The sequence below is a fragment of the Crocodylus siamensis genome, chromosome 6, assembly GCF_052110815.1.
Source record: "Crocodylus siamensis isolate JL-2025a chromosome 6, ASM5211081v1, whole genome shotgun sequence".
In the NCBI taxonomy this organism is placed as follows: Eukaryota; Metazoa; Chordata; order Crocodylia; family Crocodylidae; genus Crocodylus; species Crocodylus siamensis.
Genome location: NC_143400.1, coordinates 49,418,845 through 49,432,788, shown reverse-complemented (window position 1 = coordinate 49,432,788; position 13,944 = coordinate 49,418,845). Strand labels below are relative to the sequence as shown.

General features: G+C 48.4%; 1 protein-coding gene across 1 annotated transcript; it reads right to left on the bottom strand.

Annotated features, from left to right (window-relative positions):
* Nucleotides 1-5,052: 5,052 nt before the first annotated feature.
* Nucleotides 5,053-11,098, bottom strand: LOC149862800 (olfactory receptor 14A16-like). The gene is made up of 2 exons (XM_090051992.1): nucleotides 11,091-11,098; nucleotides 5,053-5,974 (listed from the first exon to the last, which is right to left on the bottom strand). The coding sequence occupies exons 1-2, from the start codon at nucleotides 11,096-11,098 to the stop codon at nucleotides 5,053-5,055; spliced, it is 930 nt and encodes a 309-aa protein (XP_089908118.1).
* Between the last annotated feature and the right edge of the window lie 2,846 nt (nucleotides 11,099-13,944).

The window sequence follows — 13,944 nt, the reverse complement described above, 5'->3', positions numbered from 1 at the left end:
CTGTGGTGCATGGCAGGATGTGGGGGCATGCAGAGGCGGAGGCACATGGCTCTGCACTGCACCACTATCAAAGCTATGGCAGAGAGGCAGGGAGCAAAGGATAAGTGTAACCCACAGATGCCACTGCCCATTCCCCGTGCACAGACTGGGGGCCACATGTCTTACTAGCTCCCCAGCACTGCATCTCTGCAGGAGTCACCAGGCTCCAATGGTCCCATGACCTGGCCCAGCCAGGGCCCCCTTCATGGTGAACGGGCCCTTTGGAGCCCAGTGCCTCCTGCAGAGCCATAGTGTGGGGGAGGGAGAGGAATGGTTTGGAGCCAAAGCAGAGGGGAGGGAACTGGCCTGGAGCTGAAGCAGGGGAGGGAAATGAGCCCAGAGCCGAAGGCAGGGAATAGGCCCTGACCTGAACCGGTGGTGGGGAAGTGGGGGGTGGTGGGGAAATGGGCTGGACGGTGTGGGGATGGGAAAAGTGGACTTCTGTTCCCATTGGCTCATCATTCTTGACAGGTAATTTGCTAGTATAGCAATAAAACATTGCTCAAGTGATCTCTTGCTCTCTCTCTCTCGTAATCTTTTGTTCTAATTGTGGAAGAACATGGACTCTGGGTATTTTAAAGAGTGAATTTGGGATGCTGCTTCAGCAGTCCACCTGGCACGAGGGGTAGTGACCTCAGATACCAAGTGGCTGGGCCCCAGAAGCTCCTCTCTATTTGTATCTTCCAGTTAACATGAGCCTTAAGGCCCACCCATCAAAATAATAGCCCCCACTGTGCGGGCCAAAGCGTGAAAGATACAACTAATTTTTTTTTCTGGTACGGCTAAGGAAAAAGTAGGATAGCAGTGGTGTAGGGGTTAAAGGGTCAAAATGTGAAAATAAGTGCTCCAGAGGGGGACACTGAACCTGGGCCACATCAACCAGTCCTCAAAGACATCCAAGGAGCCAGTGGATGCTGCCCAATGGTGCTCTGCCTGAACACATGCATGGACGAGTGAGAGGAATGCAGCCCCACAGTCCCTGGGCACCTTCCCAGTGAGAGTTCCCTTCCTAGTCAAGTACAGGGCCCATTTGGCCGGGGCTGGGAGAAGGTTAACCAGGAGGTCCTGGGACTTGGTGGGGTTATGGATGGGGTGCCAAAATATAAAAAAAGTGGGAGGTGAAGTTTTTTCCAGAACCTCAGGAGGAGGTTTTGGAGGTGGAGATGGAGGGGCTGCAGCCTGGCTCACTCAAGTGTCATGTGAGCCAGGGTCTTCCTCTGCCTGCAAAAGGGGCAGCACACTGGGGGTCTCTGTGAAGCTCATCACATACATGCCTGTGGGGATGGCTCCTTGGAAGAGCCCCCAGAATCTCCCATCTATTTGTCCATTTCAAATTGCTGTGGGCTCTAAGGCCCACCTGGTAAACTAGTAGCCCCCCACTATATGGGGGCTAATGGATGAATGGAACAATTGATTTCATGGGACAACTAAGGAAAAAACAGGATAGGAGTGATGTGGGGGCCAAAGGGTCAAAACATGAAAGTAAGGGCTCTGGAGGGGATCCCTGAGCAGAGCCCCCTGGGCTGCACCCACCAGTCCTCAAAGGCAGGCAAAGAGCTGGTAGACACTGCCCACTGGTGGTCTGCCTGGAAAAATGCACGGACAAGTGAGAGGAATGTGGCGCTGTACTCTCTGGGCACCTTCCAGGCCAGAGCCTCCTTCCTAGTCATATGCAGAGCCCACTTGACTAGGGCCAGGAGGAAGTTGGCCAGGAGGTCCCAGGACTTGGTGGGGCCATGTATGTGGTGCCCAAAAATAAAAAAATGGGGGGTTAAATTCATCCAGAAACTCAAGAGGAGGTTCTGGAGGTGGAGGTGGAGGGGCTGCAGCCTGGCACACTCGAGCGTCATGTGGGCCAGGGTCTCCCTCTGCCCACAGAAGGGGCAGGAGACCGGGGTGACTGTGAAGTTTGCCACATACATGCCTGTGGCAATGGCTCCATGGAGGAGACCCCAGAAGCTGCTGAGAGCAAGTAGCCTTGAGCTGCTTGACAGGGTAACTTTTTATACTGCTGTGGCAAGACTAGGCAGGTTTTTATACTGCTGGGGCCAGCACAAATGCTGGCCTCAGGCTCTAGCTCCCCCTGGCTGCAGATCTTGGAGGAGCCAGGCAGGGTTATTTTGCCCCAAATGGCACAATTTGCGCCACAACAAAGTGCATGTCCGGGCACATACTCTGAGACAAAAAGTCCTAGCTCAAATTTGTGCCACTTCTATTTGAGCTGCAGCAAGTGCACGTGCCTACATGTGTGACCATGCCTTGTGGGTCTGTCCTCTCTGGCTCTTCCATAGATCTCTCACTCTGTCTCTCTTCAGCAGTTCTCTGAAGTTACCACACTTTCTTCTGGGCCTATGTGAGTCTCCCTTAACTTTCAGCCTTTCTTTCCCTTGACAGACCTTTCATAACTCTGATAGCATTACTGTAACCATATCCTTCCTGGGCTGTAGACTTCATAATTCATGCTTGTCAGTGGCCCCCTTCTAACCTTGCTTTCTGCAAACCAATCCAGCAAAGCACTGACTTTTTCTGACAGCAAAGCAACTGTCCCTGCAGCCTGGTTTTACAATTACCACAGCAAACTCCATTTTTGGGGTTTCCTTCTTATAACAACTAGATCCATCAACAAACCACATGCAATCTTTTGGGATACTTTTTCCAGCCCTAAAAAGAACTTCAAAACTCCAATAAAATCCATTTTCCCCCATGGCTCAGCACATCTCCTTCTGCTCAAAATAACTTCTCAGAGAAAAAACCCCCTATGTTTACACAACCGCACTCTTATTTTTTGTAAACACTTCCTGCCTTAACAAGCTGTGAACACTTTCCCTGCTAGGATCAGCCTCTTTGCTTTCATTACCTACATGTTAGACAAATGAACAAAAGCAACAAAGAAAGTCCAATAACATTTTTTGTGTCCCCTAGGATGACTGGCCACCTGCAAAAAGTAAATTTTAGTTGCACACAGGATCACAAGGCATCTCTGTTTCACATCCCTCATCCCTGATCTTGGGCAGGGGCTGGACCCTTCCTGCTCTTCTTTTAACTGTATCCAAGCGCCTTGAAGCTGCGTTGCCTGGTTAACATTCTGGCTTGCCATAGCCTGCACCTGTAACTTCCACTGTATTGTCTCCAGAGCAAACATACAACACTGCTTCGGGCACTTTCTTCAACCTTACTTACAAATGCCTAAGAGTCCCGATGACTCTTTCTGCTCTTTCACATAGTTCTTCAGCAGAGAGGTTAATTCTCTCTGCTCCGGGCTTCCTATCATACTTGTGATAGGATGTTACCTTACTTAAGCCAAGTGGACTTCAGCATGTACCATTGTTTAAACCACGGACCTGAGGTACTCTCCAAGACTAGGTTGCGACTCTGCCTTCCTTGAAGTTGCTGCTTCTGCCACCAACACACCAGAACCTCAGGAGGTTCTGAAAATTTGTATTGAATCTGGTTTTGTAACACTTGAGCATCTTAACCTTTAGGACTGAGCCACAAAAAAATGCATTGAGGAGGAAGAGGACCCACGCAACTTTTACATTAACAGTTTTTCAGTGACTCAAGTGGGAGTTGTGGGGAGTGGATAGGATCATTTTTAGCTGCCAAGATCCACGTGTATATCTAAAAGATGGAACACAATCCAACTCTGTGTGCTCTTTCTGAGGATAGCCAGAACCAGCCCAGACTTATCTGCAGGCTGCTTTTGTCCATGCTGCCCAGCTGCATTCCTAGCCAGAACCAGACATGGGTATTTAGCTTAGAACCTGAGTCGGAACTACCATACTTTCACCTTATACACAGGTCTTCACCCATAGTCTCATAGCTTCACCCTGCTATGAGTCTTGGCTGACCTCTCTAGAGAGGTTCACACTGTACCAACAAATTCCCTGATCGGTCAGGTTACTGCCCCTGAGAGCTGGCTCCAGAGTCTCAGTCCCCAGTAGTTGGCACTGGTCTGGATCCCAGTCATGGTGTCAGTCACAGGGTCCCCCTATTATCAGAGTTACCAATTGTGACTCTGTGACTGGGACCCAGCCCAGTGCCAACTTACCAGTATGTCATTGGTGTTAAAGCCACAGACTGTTCTGGTTTCTCAAAATAATTGGTGGGATCAAGATCTGTCCCCAGTTCCCCATGTCAGCATTGTTGCTATGTGTGTGCCTGTGGCACACACAGGACTGAGGGTCAAGGAGTCACATAGCATTAACAAGAACCATGATAAGAACTCTATGGCAAGCCCATAGGACAGTCTCATGCAGAATACCAAGCTGTTCCTAGTAGGTGTTAATAAGAAATAAGGGGAAAACAGATCAAGGTAATGGTCAAGATTTATCCCAGGTCCAAAGGGATAGATTTTCATTGAACACCTGGTGTTTGACCTGGTTGAGGAACCTTCAATTGACTGTGTAGAAGTCTGTGCAAAGACAGTGGACACTAGGGTTTGGAGGTGCTGCTGGGAGGTGAAAGAGTGCAAATTAGAACTAGATGTGTTAGACCAGCCTAGATTTTTACCTCTGTAAGTGACTTCAGTTTTCATAAAGAGACAGCATGGAGTTATCATGTTATCATCAGTTATGCTACAAGTTGATTATATCAGTAAAGGCACAGAGCATATCATAGAAATCATCAGAGAAATGGGAACACCCATGGATGGATCTAGGATTTCCCAGTGGTGTGCAGCACACCATCTTGGGGTTGGTGGGGGACAGTGGGGATCTGGGCAGGGAACAGGAGAATGGAGTGGGGGAATGCCTCTGACTGGCATACCCCCCACTCCTCCCCTGCAGGTGTCTCACACTGACTAGGAACAGATACTGGAGGAACCTGTGCACCACTGCTGCTGTCTCCTGCTGAGCCTGGTGCCCTGTGTAGCCACTGCCTGCAGACAGAGTGGGGATGAAGCAGCTCTGGGGACTGCTGGTGGACAGTGGTGGCAGCAGCAGAAGGGGTAGGATCACACTGCAGCACCACCCTGCGCTCCAGATCCGTCCCTGGGAACATCTTATTCTTGGTGAATTACTTGCACTGGATCATTTTCTTCAGGGCACATTTAAGGTCCTTGTTCCTCATGCTGTAAATAATTGGATTGATTATCGGAGGCAGCACAGAATAGAGAATGGCTGCCATGAGATCAAGAGCTGATGAGGATCTGGATATAGGTTTCATATAGGCAAAGGTACCAGTGCTAATAAACAAGGAGACCACAATGAGGTGAGGAAGGCAGGTAGAGAAGGCTTTGTGCCGGCCTTGCTCAGATGGGATTCTGAGAACTGTGTTGAAGATCTGAATGTATGATACAATTAGGAAAACAAAACAGCCAAAGGTTATACACACACCAACAGCAATTATTCCAAGCTGTCTAAAGTATGAGTCAGAGCAAGTGAGCTTGAGTAGCTGGGGGATTTCACAGAAGAATTGGTTGATGATATTAGCTTGGCAGAAAGATGCACTGAAGGTGTTACCAGTGTGCAGCGCAGAATATAGAAAACCACAGATCCATGCACTGACTGTCATTTGGATGCAAGCTTTCCTGTTCATGATCATCTCGTAGTGCAGTGGTTTGCAGATGGCAATGTATCGATCATATGCCATGATGGTAAGGAAAGAGAAGTCAGCTGCAAGGAAGAAGAAGAAGAAAAGGACTTGGCTGACACATCCAGCATAGGAAATTGACCTGGTGTTCAGCAGAGAATTGGCTATTGATTTGGGGATGGTGACAGAGATAGTTCCAAGGTCTAGGATGGACAGATTCATCAGGAAGAAGTACATGGGGCTATGAAGGTGGTGGTCGAGAACTATAGCCACAATAACTAGGAGATTCCCAATCAGGGATGCCATGTATGCCACCAGAAAGAGAATGGTGTGTAAAATGTGCAGCTCCCAAGTGTTGGAGAACCCCAGGAGGAGAAATTCAGTCACTGTGGTCCAGTTGGACATTCTCCTTCCCATGTAATGTGTGATGCCTGTGGAGAGAAGAAAGAAGGTAACAGTCAGGATCAGAGAAACATAGGTAATGACCCTGTTTCTCCTGTTTATAATGGCCTCAGCATGGACAGAAAAATTTCACTTATTGTAAGAAAAATTGCCATTGGAATTATTGAATATTTCCACCTCAAATTTGTATATTTACAATATATACAAGGCAGCATTAAGAAAATTGAAAATTGACAGGTTTTGCCTGAAATCTTTCAGCTTTGTTATATACTGTTAAGTTTACAATATATGTATTTATCAAATTCCTGCTCCTGGACTTCTCTGGCACTTGGGAGCTGCATCATCATAAGTGGCAGCTTATATGCAATGTCTCCCTACCCAAGTTCAACAGGTAGAAAGCCTGCCACCTGATTACAAGTGATTTGTGACTCCAAACCCTGACTAGATTTCCCCCTTTGTTTTGCATCATGCAGCTCTATCACTTGTCTCTTGGGCACCGTCTGTGGCTAACTATGTGTATGATATACTTACCTCTTTACAACAGATGGATGTCTCCTGCAGCAATTTGGGCAAATGTACACTGCAGGAGTTTGCAGAGAGCAGGAGACCTGGACTCCCCCCTTACTGACTTCCTATATGCCCCTGACAGATTATGAATTTCTAGGCACTGTTAGACATTGTATAGGCTATTAACCATGGTCCTTGTTCCTTGATACCATCTCCTAAGTATTCCTACAGAACAGAAATAAGCACAGATGCAATAAAATATATGGGTTTGAAATTCTGGTAATATTTCACAATATTGATTTCCTCAACAGCGTCTCCAGATAACCAAGAATTACAGAAAGTGTCCTTATCGTCACCATTTTTTACCTTTATTTCAAAAAGAAAAAAAACAACTCTAATAGTGTTTTTTTCAGGTGTTAATATAAGGAGTTTTTAGTAGAAAATAGCAAAAAAAAAAATCGAGTTATCACAAATTAAAATAATTTTGGTGCTAGGGCTTTGATGAAAAGTCAGAATTATGTGCAGGAAGCACTGCATATCTATACAGCTAGAGATAGTTCGAATAAATTGATGGCAAATTCTTTAAAGAATATGAGTTGCGATTTATATTTAGGGTCTTAAAATTTTCCTTTTATGTGAATACCTGAATATAAATGATTGAAATAACAAACATGCTTCATGGCTATATGTTTCCTTTTCTCAGCCTACACTATGGTCCATCTCCAGTGGCTCATTGCCTCATTGCCTGTGTTCTATGTAATAATCATTTCCCCTACCACTTATAGAGCTGGATAGAAAAGGCACAGATATCTCAGCAGCCCTCTACTCTTCATTCTGAGATGAAACTGGCAGAAGCAGAATCAAACTGGTTGCTCTCTGAAGACGACCTGGCTGTAGCTGAACTTAATGCTCTACTAATAAGGGACGTAAGAAGGCTGTTTATCCATTTCTTACTTTTGACGCCTGGTGGGACTTATTCCCTGGACACATTGCACATGGATCAGGAGCAGAGGCCCAGAGGCAAACCTTCTGTAAGTTGGTTACCTTTTTTTCATGCTGCACTTGATTGAGTGAATTTCCTCCCCCCGCAGTGAGCTGGGCTGGTTCTGGCTATCCTCAGGAAGAGCACACACAGTTGGATTGTGGTCCATCTTTTAGATATATAAGTGGACCTTGGTGGCTAAGAGTGATCCTATCCACTCCCCACAACCCCCACTTGAGTCACTGAAAAACTGTTAAGTTGGGTGGGTCCTCTTCCTCCTCAATGCATTTTTTTGTGGCTCAGTCCTAAAGGTTGGATGCTGGTGTGTTACAAAACTAGATTCAATACAGATTTTCAGGTACATGAACATGATGTAATATAATTGCTGTTAAGTCCACTTACAGGCCTAATACATGGAATAGAAACTGGATCCCAGTGGGATCTTGCCTCAGCCTCAGTGTTAAGCTTTCTTTAAAGCAATGATTCTCAACCAGGGTTCTGTGGCACTTTAGGGTGCCTTGCGATCCTTTCAAGGATACCATGAAGTACGGGCATTGTTAGCATTCTTCAGGGTGCAACGGGGTTCACAAGATAAATCCAGAGACTTCAAATAGGAATTCAGCATATTAAAAACATTTGGACATTTCATGGCCCTTCTGAGTTTTTTGCAACAGAAGAATTATTTTATTATTTTTCTGTAGTAAAAAAAAAAAGGAGAAAACTAAGAGCTGGCATTTTCTGAAGGGAGTTTTGAGTCTTACAAAGTTGAGAAGCACTGTTTTAATGGGACCTCTCTTTTTGAGAAGGCAGATGATGGAGTCTGAGTAAGTTCAGACAGCTCCAGTAAGACTCAGGAAGTTCCACAGATCCTCGCATGCCACCTCAACTTTGTCCCCCAGGATCTTAGGGCTATAAATTATTTTATGGCCTAGTACCTGGGGGAAAAGACTGGGGAGGATCTTACTAAGATTGCTTATCCTATTAATCGTGACTTTCTATGCAGATAGAGCAGCAGGTCAGTGCAGGGAGGGGGGTGTGTGGTGGTCCAGGCAAGGTCAGTTGAATCACTCCTGAAGATCTGTAGCCAGTAAAGAGAAGTATGACCCAGAGGCTGCTGCGCCAGCCACCTGCCCTCCCGGTGCCCCCTCTACTGCTCCTGAACAGGGGTGGTGAAAGCTTCAGGAGAAACAATCTACTAGTTCTGAGCAGTGACTACAGAGAGGGAGGGTCCCAAAAGCACTGTCCCTGATTCAGGGTCTTCAGGTAGGCAGGTGCTGGGTAAGGGCAATCATTCTGGTTGTATTCCCAACCTCTGAGTGCTCCAGTCTGTGGCAGAACCCTCCAGATATAGATCCAGACTTCAATCACATAATGGCTAATCTCTTTTATATCAGTGCCTTTTGCTCTTAAATAAGACATCTTTTCAAAGCTTTTTGACAAGAAAAATGACAATATTCAGAATTCATTCATCATCTTGGGGGGGCAAGAGGGAGATGTCAATTTCGATGACTTATGGTTTTTTTGGTGTGAAAGTTGAATTTGAACTATTTATGGTGTGCTACTGGTTGCATGTGAGGCTGCATACAGTCTTATAAGGCACCTTTATTTTATGTCACTATATTTTTAAAAACATGAAAAATTAAGATCTGAAAAGTGAAATACAAGGGTTTTTTTTTATTATTTTGAAACTATACTTTTCTATGTGAAATTGTGACCTTTTCATGACCACCTTTCTCAAGTCTTCTCTTTGTAATTATTGTTGTTTGCTTTTACTTTTTGTTGGGCTGATTAGGTAGATAAATTAATTCCTAGCCTCCTGAATTTCCCTATAAATGAGATACTGGCTTTGCCATCACCTGTGACTTACAGTTGCTCTATGTAGCTGCTGAGTGTAGCCACCAGATGGGGATATGATCACAAAGATTAGGCCAGAGGAACAGGGGTGTAGGCAGGAGCCTATACCTAGAACAGAGGTCCTGGCAGGAGCTTGAGAGTCAAGGTTTTTAAAAAAAAATTTAAGGGCTGGAAGCTGGGATGGGAGGGGCAGCCACGGGTGTGGCGAGCTGGGAAAGTGGGTGGGGGTTTGAGGGCTCATGACAGAGCCCCCCACGTGGCATGGGAAAGTGGGGATCTAAAGCAATTTGGAAGTCTACCAGTGCCTCTATCATCATAATCAACTAAATTCTAAATATCTATACACTTTGGCATTTACTTTTAGGTTTTTTGTTATAGAAAATATCAAACCTGCCCCTGTTGTGGAACAATAGGAGGTGCTACTACACTGAGTCACTTGCCTCACTGTGCCCAACCAAAACCAAACTTTGGGTGTCTCCCCTGGGCCTCCTACTTCTGGCTTCCCCATTCCTGGACCACACCCACGAGCCTGTGATAACTGCTGCCACCACCCAGGCTCCTGTCTCTGTTAGGGCTCTGTGCAGCCTGGGGTACACAGACTCTGCAGATCTTTGGGGTGCTTAGCCCCACCATGGTGTCTTGGGGTGGTTCTGTTGAAGCATTCAAAGGTAGCCTCCTCTGTTGGAGGACAAGTATAAAGAACTTGTTCACATTAGTTAGCTGAACAAAGCGAGCTATAAAGGCTATCTGACCTTTCTGTCCTGTGGAATTCACAGCCAGCATGTTGCATGCAAGTAGCTTTTGCTTTTATTAATGAGAGAGAGGGAGAATGGGGAAGGAGTACAAGATGGAAGAGTATTAGACAAAAAAAATGCCTTGAGCAAAACAGAATAGGCTTGTTGGCCCTTTTAACATGTGGTTAAAGATATATAACCCTAGTATACTGGCTAAATTTCAGGTAAGTTGCTCACATATACATCCAGAAAATTCTGGAGGCCAAGCTTCTGTGTGTGTTTTCAAAATGCCTGCCTGAGGAAGCCCCTAGACCAGGTGACTTGACACTTAAAATACCTTTTCTGACTGTATCACTTGGCTCCAATCAGAAGCAAGCCTTATTGGAACCCAGCTGAGGCAGACCAATCCTTTTAAAAGTTGTCAGCATCCCCAGGTGGAATAACCAGCGTTGCACAGGTTGTTCAGTGGGAAACTCAGGACAAAGGAAGAGTGAGCTCCCCCCACCACTGAATTTTTACAACCCAGTCACTTAGCTTGACCAGGTGGATCCAGCAGCCAGAGTTTGAAAACTGAGGGGGCTGGCCAGACTCAGAGCAGGGAGGCAGAAAAGAAGTGGGTATTTCTTGACCGCCCCTAACCCCTTCACTCACGAGGATGTGTGGTACTGTGCAGCACTGATATGCCAGTGATCTGCCACCACCCTTGCCTCTCACTCTCAACCCACAGACCACTCCCCCACTCCAGCCCCCTCACTCCTGACCCGCCGCCCCTGCCTGCTTGCACTAGCTCCCTCCCAGCCACAGCTCTACCCCAGCACCAGGACATAAGTCCAGCTGCAGCTGTTTCACTCACTGCTTTGTGTTTCTGAGCAGTGCCAGCCCATGCCATTCTGCTCTCTGTCCCATCCTGGGAAGTCCTCAACTGGGGATCAGGGAATGAGCTGGGTCCCTTCCTGTCAGGCCAGCCTCCACCTGCACAGACAGTTGTAGGGGGGCAGAGGGGCACTAATCCTGTCTCTGGAAGCCCCTCCTACCCAGAACACTCCCACATTCATGACCCCCATCTCTCTCTGACACACCCCTGCTGCCACCTCCACCCCTTCCTTCAGCTCATCACACCCTTCAAATGACTCCTAGGACCAGAAGCCCCCCTATGCTGGGGCCAGATGTCCGAGCATGGGGCAAGGTTGCAGTGTGGCAGTTGCTCCTGCAGTTGCAGCTCCTGCCAGTAGATCCCATGCCATGCCATGCCATGCCATGTGGCTGGCTGGGCATGTAGGGTATGACATTTGTGGTGGGAATGTGGGGTTTGGTGGGGGAAGAGGTGTGGGGGTGGTTGTGGGGTTTGTGGCAGGGATAGGGCTTGTGCAGGGGCTTGGGGTTATGTGGGTAAGGGGTTTGTGAGGGTGGCTTGGGGTTTGTGGGTAGATTGTGGGGTGGCTGTGGGTGTGGAGGGACTGTGGCCCAGTGTGGGGAGGATGTGTGCAGGGGCTGCTCAGGTGGGCTGGTTCCCCTGGCCCCCACAGGGCACAGCCCCTCTCACACAACTCATTGACTGCCCCCCCCCACAGGGGCCACAGATCTCCCTACAGGGGCTACAGCACCTGTCCCAGAAGCAGCAGCAGCAATCAGACACTCAAGGGCCCACTGTTGCCAGAACTCTTTGCAGCACTGTGTGGCATGGCCTGAGCTGTCTCAGACCTGGCACTGCTTGTGCAGCTTGTCATGCATCTGGTCCAGCTAGGCAGGGGGCTGTGAGCCTTCAGATATCACCGGGGCCACTTGGACTGTCACTCAGGGCCAGGCACTGCTTGCAGGGACTGCGCATCACACCAGGCTGGGTCCTGCCTCTATGAACCCCATGCGCCGTTGGGCCAGGCCAGTTCCGTGGAGGCAGGACCCAGCCTGCCATGATGCATGGCCTCTGAGTGGTACTGGGCCCCAGGTGACAGCCTGAGCAGCCCCAGTACTGCCTGAAGGTGCATGGCCCTGTGACAAGCTGCACAGTTGGCCCTGGGTCTGCTATGGCTGGGGTGGTGCCACTCTGTGGGGGGCTGTGGCAGCAGCAGGCTCTGAGTGCCCAATGGCTGTTGCTGCTGTTTCAGGGCCCAGGAGCTGTGGGCCCTGTGGGGGACCCATGCACTCCACCCAGCCCCAACCCTCACCCCCCCACAGTCCCGTCACACATCCACAGCCTCCCCCCTGTAGCATGAACTGAACTAATGTAGCTGATGTTAACATAGAGTGTAATAGTAATATACGGTAACCATGGTAGTCTTGACCTGTAAGTAACTTGAAAACTCCATTTTGTATTCTTTGCTTGACATAAGGAATATACCTCTTCTGCTCGTGCTTGTAGGGAGGCAGTTAGACAGGCCAAAGCTACCATGGAGCTGAGGATGGCAACCCAAGTAAAAGACAATAAGAAATTGTTTTTTAGATATATAGGGAGTAAAAGGAAGGCCCAGGGAGGAATAGGACCCCTGCTAAATGGGCAGAAACAATTGGTGACGGACAGAGGGGACAAGGCTGAACTCCTCAACGAGTTCTTCGCCTCAGTGTTCCTAAGCGAGAGGCATGACAAGTCTCTCACTGGGAGTGTAGGGAGGCAGCAGCAAGGCACCAGACTTCCATGCGTGGACCCTGAGGTGGTGCAGGGTCACTTGGAGGAACTGGATGCCTTTAAGTCGGCAGGCCCGGATGAGCTCCATCCGAGGGTACTGAAGGCACTGGCCGACATCATTGCAGAGCCACTGGCGGGAATATTTGAATGCTCGTGGTGCACGGGTCAAGTCCTGGAGGACTGGAAAAGGGCCAATGTGGTTCCCATTTTCAAGAAGGGGAGGAAGGAGGACCCGGGTAACTATAGGCCAGTCAGTCTCACCTCCATCCTTGGCAAAATCTTTGAGAAAATCATCAAGGCTCACATTTGTGAGAGCCCGGCAGGACAAATTATGCTGAGGGGAAACCAGCACGGGTTCGTGGCAGGTAGATTGTGCCTGACCAATCTAGTCTCTTTTTATGACCAGGTCACAAAACGCCTCGACGCAGGAGGAGGGGTGGATGTTGTATACTTGGACTTCAGGAAGGCCTTTGATACAGTATCCCACCCCATACTGGTGAACAAGTTAAGGGGCTGTGACTTGGATGACTGCACAGTCCGGTGGGTGGAGAATTGGCTGGAGGGTCGCACCCAGAGAGTTGTGGTGGATGGGTCGGTTTCGACCTGGAAGGGTGTGGGCAGTGGGGTCCCGCAGGGCTCGGTGCTTGGACCGATACTTTTTAATGTCTTCATCAGCGACTTGGACGAGGGGGTGAAATGTACTCTGTCCAAGTTTGCAGATGACACTAAGCTATGGGGCGAAGTGGACACGCCGGAGGGCAGGGAACAGCTGCAAGCAGACCTGGACAGGTTAGACAAGTGGGCAGAAAACAACAGAATGCAGTTCAACAAGGAGAAATGCAAAGTGCTGCATCTAGGGAGGAAAAATGTCCAGCACACCTACAGCCTAGGAAATGACCTGCTGGGTGGCACGGAAGTGGAAAGGGATCTTGGAGTCCTAGTGGACTCCAAGAAGAACATGAGTCGGCAGTGTGACGAAACCATCAGAAAAGCCAATGGCACTTTATCGTGCATCAGCAGATGCATGACAAATAGGTCCAAGGAGGTGATACTTCCCCTCTATCGGGCGCTGGTCAGACCACAGCTGGAGTACTGCGTGCAATTCTGGGCGCCGCACTTCAGGAAGGATGCGGATAACCTGGAGAGGGTCCAGAGAAGGGCCACTCGTATGGTTAAGGGCCTGCAGGCCAAGCCCTATGAGGAGAGATTAGAGAGGCTGGACCTTTTCAGCCTCCGCAAGAGAAGGTTGAGAGGTGACCTGGTGGCTGCCTATG